The 15,367-nt window shown below is 36.6% G+C and overlaps 1 protein-coding gene across 1 annotated transcript; it reads left to right on the top strand.

The window, feature by feature from the left end:
- Window positions 1-2,324: 2,324 nt before the first annotated feature.
- Window positions 2,325-15,104, top strand: LOC126854958 (zinc finger CCCH domain-containing protein 13). Its single transcript, XM_050602174.1, is given in 9 exon segments — window positions 2,325-2,568; window positions 4,192-4,355; window positions 6,351-6,535; window positions 7,383-7,621; window positions 7,996-8,274; window positions 12,806-13,115; window positions 13,117-13,146; window positions 13,762-14,050; window positions 14,160-15,104. Coding segments are annotated over 9 exon segments (1,719 nt in total). The 5' UTR covers window positions 2,325-2,567; the 3' UTR covers window positions 14,382-15,104.
- Window positions 15,105-15,367: the final 263 nt, after the last annotated feature.

Raw genomic sequence — 15,367 nt, forward strand, 5'->3', positions numbered from 1 at the left:
AATATTTGTTAACATTTTCTTATAAAATTCATTCCCTTTTATTCTCAATGCATCTTGCTAATACTATTCATTTGTAAGATTTTTTTTCATATTATATCATGACGTTCCAACATTATCTTTATAATGTAATAAAAAAAACTTATCGTAAGAAAAAAAAATCTTTTTCGACATATAATCACTCTGAAGAAATTTTTAAAGCTTAATTCGGGTTTGATTAATATTGATATTATTCATGTTGTAAGATTGAAAATTGAGTTTCGCTCTGCAAATCATAATGAAACAATGTTGATACTAGTAATTTTATTGTTTGATAGAGTATTATCTCTCTTTATTTCCTACAAATGCAGCTTGATTCTTCATATATATATATACTACAACAAAATTTATCAAAATCTATTTCTTGCAAAAAATCTTTTATTTTTTTTTAAGCTCAATATTTCTATATTAAAATTTTCTAATTTAAAAAAATGCATTTGTTATGACTAGAATTACTGCTTCATACAAGCTGCATAAGAGCTCATTATCGATCGTGTGCATTTTCTTTACGTTTGATTTTAATGTTCTCAGAAATCATTTCCAATCTTCCATTACCCATAACATAGAGATTAGATATCGAGATGTATTATGTTAAGTTACGCAAAAACTAATTTCCATGAACTCTCTTCACAGCGCATTGTCCGGAAAAATGCTACAAGCCGTTACGTTGATTAGATTGAACTTCCCTCGGTGACGCATACGCCGCTATAAAATAGCATGTTTCCTGTCTCAAGAGAACCCGTTTTACGATAATTTTTTTCTGTATATTGACATGTTGAAATTATCAAATAATTTGCTTATCACGATTTATCATTGTCTTACACAGATTGTTTCAACTTAAAATCTTCAATTGTAACAATCACTTTTTTCGGATAAAGACTATTGCTTGCAACTTTTTTGATGGCCACATGTTTCTTCTTCCTGAAGAAGCAAGAGATTGTAAAAAAGTACTATTGTATAAAGTATTAGAGAATCTTCTATAAATAAATCGTTACAAAAGAAGATAGGCACAACGTTTACGGTATTTGTGAATTATGTATGATTTTCATTGAAAATAAAATGCCACGCGTGATCAAATGGTGAAGCAATATCAAGATCGTAACACAAGACTGCAAATATTTGTTAAATCATTGGACAAATCTCGGGCATTATATAATTTATTCAATTAAAATTGCTAATTAAACCATTACACAATCAATCGTTTAATTTTAGTAAATCGTTTAAACAATCCGTTAATTTTTTCCGCGATTCCTCTGCAGATTAGCAATATTGCTTCTGAAATGAGACATCTAATCTACTTGAAATCATCGATTATTAATTGTGGAGTCCTGTAAAATCTGACGTCAGATGAAAAGAATGCCATGTCTATATACGGACATAGTGAATGCAAAAGGGCGAAATAGTCCCATGTTGGAAATTTCTTCGAGCGTGTTTTTGTGAAATTTTTGAATGCAAGCGAGATGCACAAAAAGAAGAAAAAAAGACATTGATTGACAAAATTTTACATCTCGAAGAAGGAGAAATTAAAAGATGAAGATGGTCTTCTCTTTTTTCCTTTTTAGTAACTTGTGCTACTTGGTGCAGTAAAGATTCTAAAAAAAGCAGGTAGAAGATGAAACCCGGGCAAGGTAGACAGACGCAAGCAGGTAGATAAATCGAAGAAGATGTCGTTGGAGAAAGAGCAAAAGGAGGAACGACGAGCCAATAAAAGAGAAAGATAGATGCGTTTCTCTCTCCTTCTCTTTCGAAGAGAGTTCGCGAAGGCGAACCAAGGCACGAATTCAGGACGGAATCTGTTTGACAACGTCGATTAGAATCCTCTTTTTTTCTCTTTGCGAGTATGGGACGTGTTACTATCGCAGTCGATCTCGAGTCGATCTTCGAGAAGGTGTGGCAGTCAGCGACAGAGAGCGGAGATAGAAGAAGATCTTAGGAGAGAAAGGGCAGAAGATCGGGAGATGTCAGGGACCTTCAGAATACAAGCGTGAAAGGCCGCCATAGAATCGGACATACGTAAAAGTCAATCTCTCTCTCTTATCATTATTATTCCCTCTCTTCTCTCCCATCATATTATTCCCTCTTCTTTAATTTTCGCTCATGCTCAATATCTTAGATATCTCTAGTGGATTATTCAACGTATATTCAACATGCCGAAATAATCTTCGGTACATCCTCGCCGCGCAACAAGTCGGCGAGCTGAGCCGAGGGGCCTCGGAGAAGGCCGATTTCGCCTCTCGAGCCGAGGGGCCCGCTGGGCTCCCCGTTCCGTTTCGTTCCGTTCCCTTCGTTCAGATCGACGAGCGTCGCTCAACAGAACGGAGTGCTCTTACGGCCCGTGCGTGAAAAAGTGATTAGACTCCCGCAGCTGTCAGAGACAGCGAGTTACAGGTGTGCATATTGTATTCGTGCAGTCATGTGTATATGACGTGTGCGGCACGCGCGTGTTTTGTGCGAGAAGTCCTCGACTTTGCGGATTTTCTTCAAGATAGCTGTGAAAGGAGAGGCGAAAATCGCCGACATATATACAGGCAAGTGGCGATGTATAGTAGAGTAGTATAGGGCCCCGATGTCTGTCCGCTGCAGGGACTAGAGCTATCGCGTAGGGCTACCAACCTTGCAACTCGATCTCGGCGATGAGCATCCTTAAATGTCCAGGATTGTCTCAATGTTTCGAAAGAAACATAGTCTATCTTTTCTTCTCTTTACAATTAAAACAAAATTATCTTTGTATTTGGTAACCAATTTTAGATGCCTAATGTATAAATTTAGATTAATTAATACCCTTTATTAAAAAAAAAAAATCTTGACCAAATTATTAAAAACCTTTTGGGAGTGTTTTTGAAAGAATACAGGAAGACGTACAAAAAGATTCAATCAAGATATTTAAAATTCAGCGGGCGTCAAAAAAGAAGACGTGCAAAATACGTTTAAGTAGTTGCGCATGAATATTACAAATGTTAAGTTAAAGATCGGGAGAAAGAGAAGCGTATCAAAATTTAATCTGGGATTATTAAAAAATAAAATATCAGCAAACCGAAAGATATCCTCTCGGTAATATAAAAAATATTTTATACAAAATTATTGTAAGAACAACAATAATAGAGAATATCAAAAATTGCTATTTATCAAGATTGCGCTTACGTGAAAAATATATGAATTCTCATGATTTATTTCAACAGTTGATATCTATCGATACGCTTCCAACTGGTAAAGTATTTCCGTTGTAAAGCACCATCGTCGTTAAGGATTAGTGGGAAACGATTCACCGCGAGATGGATAACGTGGAAACGGGTTTAAGCGTGAAAGTAATTGAGGAAGTAGATGAACCAACAGGCTTGCTTGCGTGGTAGACATGGTAAAAGCTTAGCTCGTGGAAAATTGACGTTTTTCTTCAATCGAGAGAGAAAAAGAGAGAGAGAGAGAGAGAGAGAGAGAGAGATGAAGTGTATAATTAAATAAAAATTATGCAGGAAATTGTCTGTTTATGTTCTACACAATCACGACACATTATCCGCGCAATTTCCGTAGTTGCTTCCACGCCTGAATATACGTTTAATAATTAGTTATAGATATTGAAAAATTTTCTATGTTCTCGATCTGTTATATATTACGTAGAAAAGAATTTTATTATTATGTTTGCTGCATAGTAACTTAATCCCAATTTTTTTTTATTGATTCAATTTTATTGGTAAAACTTTTCACAGTTCGTAATAAAAAATAATAAAAAATATTATCGCGGCTATTAAGAATAACGAGCTCTTGCATGCTCTATTATCGCTTTATATCAATAGTTCTATCAATTGGGTGTGTCTTTTTACCAAGCAATAAATGATTGTTACGCCGTTTAATTATATTTATTTATCTAGCAAAAGAGCAATGCGAATTAAATTTTCGTACATTACATTAGAAACTGAAATACAATGGAGAGAATTCTCAGTTATTTTAAATATAAAATAAAGACTGTTAAATTGTAAATCAAGTAAATTGGCAGGCACTCGTATAAAGAGTGCTTCGATTAAATGTCGAATATGTCCGTAATAACGGATTGTTCATTATCCGGTGCATTTACCGTTTCATAATCCGTTTCCTCAATGACGAGTCCTTGCCTGTGAATAAAATGATAAAGTTAATTTATTTCTCCGTGAACATAGTGAGTGATGGCCCTACGCCTGAGAAGTAACAAGGATGTCAAGAAGAGCTTCTATTACGTTTGGTATCTTGGCGCGAGAGAGGCTAAGGGGGTGGACGCGATGCCCGGTGCCATAGCTTACCTGCTGGAGCGGGAACGACTTCAAGAACCTTTCAAGGTCACACTGCAGGTGAGTGGTACCATCCTGAAATCCGGTTTCGACAGTACGGGCCGAAAATATCTTAAATGGAAAGGAATTAACTGACGACGCGCGCAACTGGAAATTCGTGCCGATCGTATAAACTTCCTTTTTTTTCTCTTATCCCTGTTTATCAGCACTGCCAGAAATGAAAAAGCAGTCGCCAGTGATTATAAAAATCTCAGCCTTATCTAAACCGCAGGTTCATTCAAATCAGTTTGATTCCCTCGAAATGATCTTCCATGTTTTCTGTCCAATCGATCGCGACGGAACGGACGACGCGAATTAGCGACGCTTTAGTGTATATTGGAACGTGGGAATTTTCTATAATTGTAGAGCTGAAGAAAGATGCATTAACTTTTATGGATCTCATGTTCGCGATAAGAGATGAAGTTGTCCATGATGCGTTTCAATAGTTTCTATTTAAAAATTTCTGATTATTCAATTAATATTAATAAAAAAAATATTCTTGTTACAAAATATTACATTATATATATATATATATATATATATATATATATATATATATATACATTTACATTTGTGTTTAATACATTTCTTTTCCGATAGTTACAGTACAGAGAGATGTACAATGAAATTATTTCCTGAAAGCGCATGAAACTTTACGTATCTGTAACGTTACGTGTTCGAGGAGCGAATGAAAATAATAATAAATTCACTGACCCGAATCTTATAAAAACGAGTTCAGTACTAACATATCACTTCGAATAGAAAAAAGAGAAAACAAACGCGCGGTGCCAAAATTGTGTTTCGTGACTGTTAAAAATGTTAGCACGTGGCATGCGCTTCTCGACGCATATCAAGTGGCGTCTAAAAAAGGATATGCTCATTCGTTTAGAAATCGCATTTGCTGCCGGCGCATGATGCAATAAAGCTCGCTAAGCTCAAGTCGGTCCTAAACAGTATAAAGAATAATTCAACGCTCATTAATAACGTCAAATAAAGCAAACGGGTTCTTTGTAATGATTCGCATATTTTTAATCTACGTTGCATTGTATAGAATGCGCCAGATGCGCCGGACCGCATGCTGTTAAAAGAAGATTATTATTATTATGCATAAACGGTTTGTGATTGAACAAGAACAATTAATTAAGTTTCTCTAACTGTATTTGCGACAATCATTCATTCAAAATTAATCGCCAAATATATATATGCTCAAGCAAGAAAATGTACACAAATATGATAAAGATATAAACCTTTCATTTTTCTTTTATTTTTTTTTTTTTTCCTTTTCTTCTGCTTGTTCGCTCTTCGGTCGAAATTACGCCGCGCAAGGCACATACAAATACCGTGTAGAAAAAGACACGTTATGAAATGAGATCCATCTAATTATTGTGTAAGTGCAATTGCGCTGGCCGCGGGGCATAGACGATGCGAGAAAGTCTACGGGATTGTCCGTAAGTGGCAGATATTCATAACCGGTCTCGCGAGCATTTCAGCAATTTGAATCGTCGCGATGATCGACAGCGCGGTAATTAAGTGTTTTCGCGAAGTGGAACACGTTATGCGGAGAGAGAGAGAGAGAGAGAGAGAGAGAGAGATTTACGCGGCGCACACTCCTCTTCACATATATCTGCTCTCGCATAATTCTCTTTAAATACAAGGACGAATGTGTGCGGGATGCGAGATAAAGAACAAGGCTATCGAGAGAACTAAAATTGTACGATGCGAGAAACTGTTTTATTATTATGAATTAATTACTTACTGTCATCTCTCTCCCCGATACATGCAACGTTATTTTTATGTAAAAATTTCATTTTGAAAAAAAGAAATACTGTATATATCTTTACTGTTTTAATCCACCTTCACTATTTCTCGTGTGCTGTAAAATTAAATGTTGGAACGATCGTGTGGAATGTGATATCTCGCGAGATGCAAACAAAGGCTGGGTTTTGCGCAAGAAACGCGGGAGCGCGCGTTCCGCAACGCAGGTAACGTGAACGGCGATGCATTTATATTCGATAGGTGAGCAACAAAGGTCTAAAGATTATACAAACGGTTCACCCGGGTGGCTCGACGAGGTCGGCGGTGAAACACTTGGTACCAGGTCACGCGGTGCTGGCAGCCGTGCAACGGGAGGACATCGTAGCCGCGACTCTCCTTCTGCCGAATCCTGCAACAAACAATCCTGTACACGTGCACGCATACAGGTCAGAAAACTTATTCCGCAGACTAACATGAATAATGAACAAAAGATAAAATACTCATTGAATTAAGCTAATTAATTTTTGGAAATCAAAATTTATATTTTTGATACAATTTAATATTGATTAAAAATAAATTTTTTCTCGTAATAATTAATAATTTTTCCGTACTTTGTCCTTTTAGTAATCATTCAAGTATACTTGTGAATTGCTTGAATCTCGAAAGTGGTTTCGGATTTTATTTTATGAGCACGGCTGCAAAGAGAGAAACAGTATTATAAAGGCCGTTCTATGCGAGAACCGCGGCACCGACAGCGATTGTTTAAATCGAAGTAACCGCGAAGGCGCGCGATCTCTCTGGTATGCTCAATGAAAGTCCCGTTAAAGAACATTTTATAGTATAGAGAGCTCTCGAATGAATATATATATAATTATATACAGCGATGAATTTCGTTAAGTATACCGATGACCTGAATAAGAAGGAACAGGCAGGAATCTAATGGGAAAAAATTTTTCTACATATAAAAATATAATGTGCATTTTCCACAAGCATTTTTCGCAAGCAGAATAAAGATTGATCCCACACGTCTCATGTTCTACACCGAAGTATTATTGTAGTCTGTTTATTCGATCTTTGTCTTGTCGGTAATAAATTGTTTTAAGACACCCGGTAGAGTTTTCATGCGATACTGCGTGAAAACAAGTAAAATCTCATACATACACACATAAAAGCATCTGCAATGTAAAGTTGATAGGACGAGATCATTTCTTCGAGATTTTATTTCTCTGTCGTTTTAAGACTTTAAAAACAAGGTTTCTTTTTATCTTTCGCCTTGCTTTTTGGGAATTTTAGATGCGATTCAGTTGAGACCGCCGAATTGTTGGGTGGACAGTTGAAAGCGTTGGCATCACACACGGATAATTTGGCCAGGGTCACGGCGAGCGAAGGCAGAATCCGCAGCAATCTAGGCAGCGATGGCCGAAGTACCAGAGAGTCCGAGTCTTCTGAAGGCAGCGGTGAGCTCAGACACGATCCGGTCCAAACCACGACCATTTACGAGTCTCTGGCCGCAGAGCTGCGGGCGAAATTAGGTGAATGCCTCCTTTAAGTCTCCCTTAATATTTCGCTGTACGAGATTCTGTATGTCAGCGTGTACAAGTGGAATATTTGGAAAAATATTACATCGTATTACATCGTATAAAAATATTATATCGTATGAGATAAATGTGTAAAATTTTATATAAATATTCTTTTTATATTTTCTAAAAAATTAGAAAGAGAGAATTATACATAATAAGATTCATCGTCTGAAAATTTTATTTAATTTTTTTCATTAATATTTATATCAAACGCTACTCTCGCAATCGCTGATTTTAACTGCGCGAGAGAACGAATGCTAAAGAATCCGCGCTCATTCGAATACGTGTCAAGGCAACGTGAATATCAGCAAACAATCGTGTTTCAGGCAGAGGTAATTCCGACGACAATGACGTCGGTCCGATATTACTGCCGCCGCGCGACTATGACACCGTCCACAGACACCGTGGCAACTTGGCTGGCATCGAGTTTAGACGTTGTTTAAATCAGACTATTGTAGGTGGTAGCACGGCCATTGACAGGGGTGGCACGAGGAGCGCAGCTAGCAGTGGCATAGGATCTGATAGCGCGGCAACGCCACCACCTTATCAGACACATCATCCCCTCAGCCAGAGACCGTCCAGACCGTCCAGAGATTCCTCTTCTGGTGAGTGATCTTTGTCCTATAAAATTCGTACGCGAGAATTGTGCCTGGGTTCTTGAAATAATTTATTGTTTTATTAAAAATTAATTCTTCATTCTACATATAATATTCAAGCATCATTTTGTTCGTAAATTTTATATAAATATAAAGAGTTTTTAATTTTATATAATATTGTTTGACAATTTTATCTCTCGAGCAAAGCAATATGCCAAAGATCTCTCTTCGACAAGCTAGAATTTTTGTTACTATTAAAAGACACATGTATGAAATTAGCAAGTAGGTCGTTGCAATGTAAAGTCTGAGAGCATTCTCCGACGTTGCGTCAAGTTACAGTGCAACATCCCATTTCAAGTAAGAAAGCATGAACGGAGGAGCATGCGTAAAATTGACTGCGTGCATGACAATTGCATCTAGCGAATGTGAAACTGGCTGCGATTATTATTACACTTGTGTTTCATTTAAGTTCTGCGTTATTGGCCAATATGGTCTTTCAGAGTAATTGCATAGATGGGTATTACACGGCCGTGAAAATAGGTTTTCAGGACGTAAGCGTGGATTATCACGAAATTGTTATTTCGATCTGTACGTATTTCTTATTTGACATACTTAATGGAAAGTTTATACCGTGTCAATTCTCTGGGGTAATTAAATTTATTGCCTTGTGAGAGATAGCCGTTAAGTTCTGAAAGTTGAATAACTTGTTCAATTTATATTTAAAGATCCAAAAATTTCACGACATAAAAATATCAAAACTCGAAGACAAAATGAGATCGACAGGAACAAAAAAAGGATCGTAGTTATGTAAATGTTTAACGAATGCGCTAAATATTTTGGAGTTGTTACGCAATTTGCGGCTAATTGCGAAATGGAAAGTTTTTAGAATAATCTCTGCTATCGACTGGACGCATCATTACGTCGGTTAAACGATAATGCAAGACGATGCTGGACGTTACATGAAAGTGAAAGTCATCGCTTCTTCTTTTCGCGATCCGTCTCAGGAAACTATCGCGCACCCAATAATCAATCTTCTCGAAGCGAAGAGAACTATCGGGAATCGACGAAATTATTTTTTAATGGCATAATAAATATCGAAACTTAATATCTCGTAAAAAATATATTTATGTGTGCTATTATCCTTATTAAAAAAAGAAAGTAAATTAATTAATGAATTTCTTCATCTTTTTGTGAAAATATTATTGCATATCGGAGATAGCAGTTTTAAACAAATATTTCGTAACGTTTCTTGCGCATAAAAGCGGAAATGTATAATTCCGCGATCAAAGATTTATACCAACCGACAAAAATTTGGGCTTTCTAATCGCAAAATAGGTGTCCGTGCGGCTCGAATCTTATCGGCTCTCGTAGAAAACTGGGCAGTGGCGAACCGTACGACCCCGTAACCCAGTTGCCACGATAGCTACGAAAAATCGTTTCTTGCCGTTTTTAAGCGCGTTCGCTTTTTTCCTCCTTTTTATACCGCTGCTCCATCATCGACTCATCCTTGTATTGAATACGGAATCAAGTTCGACCTAATTTGTCATAAATCACGCGCTCTCGCTAACAATAAAATTGTCCACTTTCACCCCGGTCGAACCCGAAAACGTTGCATTTGCGTGATGCTTGTATCGTGCGTCGTTGCGAGGGAAACGTGCGAAATTGCATCCTTTTGAAAGTCGATTTATTGCGCGACGAAAACTCACGCAGGAAAGTTTACCGTTACACAGAACAAACCGCGTTTTATAAATTAATAGCCTATTCGTGCTCTTTCTCTTTCTCTTTTTCTTTATATATATATATATATATATATATATATATATATATATATATATATATAATTAGTCGGTCGTTTAAGATTTCCATGATTTGCGATCGAATCTCTCCGCGGTTAAAACTCCAAATGAAAGAACGACCGCAGATAACAAACCGTATCTGATGAAGGAGGCTTCTAAAAACTCACGATCCAATTAAGAGAAACTTATTTCGTTTAGAATATACTTTTTAGAAACGGGGACGCGCAAAGTAATAGAGAGAAGGCTATATGTATATAACGGCGATTCTCTTTCTCATAGATGCTTTATTGGCAGCCTCGCGAATGAACTCATCCTACTTACTTTATCTTTCATACAAAGCGGACCGATAGAATGCATATTAAGTATATGCACGCGATGCACGTATATCAGAAATCCAAAGCGAAGGAGCTCGTCTTTCTCGGGCGTACCTTCCTCGCGTGAGAAACGTGTTTTTTAACGGACGACTGACCCATATAACATCGCCGAATAAATTTCGAGGTAAAGAAGAGAAGAAAAAAAAGATATTCCCAATCGCATCGTGTGTACCGGTAGATACACGTGGCATGACATTAAACTCATACGCAAAAGGAAGAGAGAAAGAGAGGGAGATTGTATTGAGCACCTGTTACAGTGGAAGAAGAATACCGTTAGGACGTCGTCGTGTCAGCGGCAGGTACCACGGATGCATGTATCTCAGCTGCCTCCAGAACGACGTAAGGTCGCGAAAACCATCCAATCGCCGATTAGCGTCCAGATTTTACACAGAAATTAGGCATCTTACGAACTATGGTTTCGATTAATTGGGAAATTAAAAATTTTGGGTATTTGTAGATCTACCTTTAGCGACGTTAAAGATGATTCTTGCGTTAGAAATCACAATAATAACAAATAATATGTTAAGGTAAAGTTTTAATATAGAGTAACAATTCAAATATTTGATACTTTTTTTATGTCATAAATATGAGCAAGATTGCAAAGTTTCACGGGACTTTGCTATTTAAGCAAAGCGAATGGTCCAAGATGTGTTAAGAAAAATCAGTCGCAGCACGAAAAACATGAATAGTGAAGAGAGAGGAAAGAGAGATCTTACGTGCTCTTTTTTAACCAGGTCGCATAAAGTTTCATAAATTTTAATCATCGTACTTATGATTATTATAATGATAATGTTTGACTATCATTATAATTAAAATCGTTTTAGTCGTGTAATATTTTATAAATTAATCGATGATTAATTTATTCCAAATTGATTTATTCCGAAATGAAATACCGTGGAATATCGAGAGAGAATTGCGATACGTGTAAAATCTCCTTCACATTTAGGTTTCGCCCGATTAAAGAAGACGCAACAGATGTCGGATGATCAACACCTGATCGTAATCTCTTCACTGCCGTCTCAGCGTGTGAACGACGCTTCATTCGATCTTACCAGAAATCCTTACGGTGTAAAGCGACATGACACACTTAACTACCTTTGAGCATATCTTATACTGACGATTCGCCTCTGCATCACCTTATGTGACGTGGCTCCATTTTGCGGAAAATTATTCTAACGCTACTTAGATTCTAGACGAAGATTAGCTTTATCGATTTATCGTTTTACATCAGCGTTAATTAATTACGCGGTCATCGATGCCTTTAATATATATATATATATATATATATATATATATATATATATATATATATATATATATATTGCGTATATGGAGATTTAATATTTCCATGGAATGTATGTCGTTACGCTGTCTGAAATCGTTATCGATATAAATGATGGAATTAATAGATAAGGATCGTATGTCATTAGCTACCAATGCAATTTTATAAATTAATATACAATTTTATAGATTATACGATAATAAATAACATGCATAACAATTGTTATAATCGTACATTGTCTCGACACACAATCGAAATGCAGAAAGTGCGAACAATCCTGTGATGGCGGGGATACGATCCCATGTAATTGACTTCACCCCTTCAATTCTTACTTAATACAGTAACGGCATTTCACCTCTCTACAGCGGATCGTTGCGTAAAAGAGTTCTTCTCCGAATGCGAGTTTCCACGACGCGGCCGAGAAAAGGCGGAGACCGAGAGCGCCGCTCCGTGTCGTCGTTGTTTACGGCAACGGATAATGATAGTCATGTTGTTGATGATGATGATGATGATGATGATGAGACGCTGTCTTGATGACGGCGAGCAGCGGCGCGGATACACATAAATTCGTGCATGAGTCGACCTCATGGGAGGCCGTTGTACGTTGCGGAATAAGGTTCCGCATTCTCGGCCCACAGCCCGAGGCACTTCTCAACCTCCTCATGTCTTTTCGAATCGCCTCATCTGCTCCATCTTCCTCCGCCTCCTCCGTGCCCTCTTAGTTCGCTACTGCTCTTTAAATCTTTTTGACCTCATCAAAATGCCAGATTCCGCGAGAATTACTGCCGATCGGTTTTCCATAGATCAATTGCAGGAGCAAAACCGTAGCACTTAATGAAATACGCACACAATCATATCTCGTTTATTGCTCTATTTCTATTGTTTTTTGTAAAATATTATTTTATCTTTTATAAATATATATTAGATATGACAAAATCAAAATTATTTTTACGATTTCAAATAATCGATTTTTTATTTTAGTGAGCTAAACAAGACATTGATGTCAAAAATAAGAGGAACATTCATTATATAATGTATAGAGTGAGATTAAGATTAGTAATCCTAATTTACATGTTAATTATTTTTAGATGACGATTGGGGTGCGTTAAACGAGGAGAATGATTATTTGCCGGAAGTGGAAACAACTGCATCGAGTCTGACATTGCCGCGACTGCCGCGAAGCCCCGAAAGGCTATCCAATCAAGCAAACAGAGGAATTTCACCCAACTGCAACAGGAATCGACGAGCGGCAGAGTTTAGACAGCGATCGCCGAGTCCTCAATATCAACCGAGAATCAATCCCGGCGAGGTGACCAGTCCCAGAGAAAGGTTCCAAGATGCCAAGGAAATGTTTAGGGCTATGGAGAGGGAGGCCATAGCCAGACCCGTTTTCTCCAAACAGAGACATCGAGCATCATCCTGTACACAGGTGTGAGAGAGATCGTAGAGAGAGATGGAGAAAACATGTTATTTTTGCTAACAGTTTCCTGTTATAAAATTGTGTAAGAAGAATTATAGATAACAGAGAAAAAGATTTATCTTACCGGAAAACAGATTTATTCCATAGAATAATATCTAGTATATAGCATGTTTCTGTGAAATACATTGAGCAACATTAATTAATCGCACGGATCGATAAGGAGTAAAAGTCGTAATGTTTTCAAGAATATCAGATTGGGGATCTAAACGCGATCGACATGTTGTCAAGCTTTTCGTTTTGTACATATACAGTTCTGCTCAGCTTTCCATATTCGAACAGGTTTCATGTAGATTTTCACCGATCAAATGCATTCCCGCAAGAAAGATTTATGAAGCCGCAGATCTCGATACGTTTGTTTTGTAGAAATTGCAGTTAGCATCGACATCCTGTATGTCCACATTTCGTAAAATTTTTCCTAGAAAATTTTCCTTAAACTCTCATTTATATATAAAATAAAAAGAATATTTAGAAATATAATCCTTAATTTGAATCAGTTTCTAACAATAAATAAATTAATTCTTTATTAAATGATTATATTATAACGATTTGATGTGTTTGACACAGGGTGGAATCGGCCAGACAAGTCCACGAAGATCGATCCGGTCGTCAATATCCGACGAGCATGCATTCCATGTCTTCACATGATCATGTAATGAGACGAAATCAGCCGGACGCGCTGGATCATGAAAATGGTGTGTCTTATAAAGGCAGGCCGCGACCCAGGACTCATCATTATGCAAATGAACGTCCATCTGAACAGGAAATTTCGAGGCCACGACCGAGAAGCTTCTATGAAAATCCGGCGATTGGCAGGGATTTCAGAGATCAAAGAAATCCCGTCGATCAGAGAGAGGTAAGAATCGTGCGTTTGTGATTTAAAAAAATTGTATGTTTAGCGCATACACTAACTGTGTACATATAATCTTAAAATTGCAACGTGTCATATCTCGTCCATTAAGCAGATGCGTGAGTTTCGAGAACATATGCAGCACTCGCGAGAATTGCGTGACAAGCTGCGAACAAGGAGCGCGACTTATCAGGAACTGTCGGAGCATGAAAGATATCCCGGACTTGACCGTGAAAGTGCCAGACCAGCGTTGGAAATGATTCCGACACCTGGTAGATACCGTCATAGCTATGCCGAGCCGCCGAGACTCGGTCTCGCCGCGCTCCATCCCTACTGATGCATTCATTTTTGTTAAATGATGAATTATTTAATTAATCGACATGTCGCGTTATATTATATTATGTTCATGTATTGCGCCTTGATCGTTCAGTGTGCTTATAATGATCTTTATCCTGCTTCATAAAATGAGGAAGGAGAAAAGAAAATGGAAAGATTTCAAGATATGAATAATTTATATTTTTCAATTTTTGAAGGCCAAATAACAAGAAAGTAATTTATAATTAATATTAATATCATTTGTCGATTGCTCACATAATTAAAGGTTGCAAAAACGAATAATTTAATACGTAATCCATTATTGATAAACTAAATATTACTTGTAAGTAATATTTATTAAGTAATATTTATTTATCAAGCTTAATATAACAATTTTTCAAATTTTAAAATTAATTGCAGATGTGCATTTATAATGATTTGATCATGTCACTGAACAGTCAATGCAAATTAAAGAGTGTATATGTATGTGACAAAAGTAAAAGAAGCTTGTATATGTATCGCATTTTTAATGAATTTAATTATGATTTTGTATATCATTGTTAGCGGGGACGAACAGAGGATCTCGTTAACAAGATAATTCTGATTAGTAGTGAAATGCAACACAATTCCAACATATGTACATGCTATTCTGTTACGCGTCAGATGCCACACTAACAATATAATAATAATAGTAACAACATAATAATATTGATAATAACAGTACCAATAATAATTATGATAACAAGTTCTTGTATTATTTATTTCCTCCTCTAATTGACCAAAGTTATCGAACACCACACACACGTAAGCACATAGATGTGATAAATAAATCTACGTTTAGATAAATTTGAAAACAAACTTAAAGGAAATATTTTATGTGTTTAGAGATATATTTTTACGAGATATATTTTATTTACATAATCAAAATGTACATTAAATATATTTATCAAGAAAATTGGTTGTTACATAAAAATTTCTCTTTTTCTGATAGAAAATTGTCAGTAAATA

Source organism: Cataglyphis hispanica, chromosome 1 (genome assembly GCF_021464435.1).
Source record: "Cataglyphis hispanica isolate Lineage 1 chromosome 1, ULB_Chis1_1.0, whole genome shotgun sequence".
NCBI classification, from domain to species: Eukaryota; Metazoa; Arthropoda; class Insecta; order Hymenoptera; family Formicidae; genus Cataglyphis; species Cataglyphis hispanica.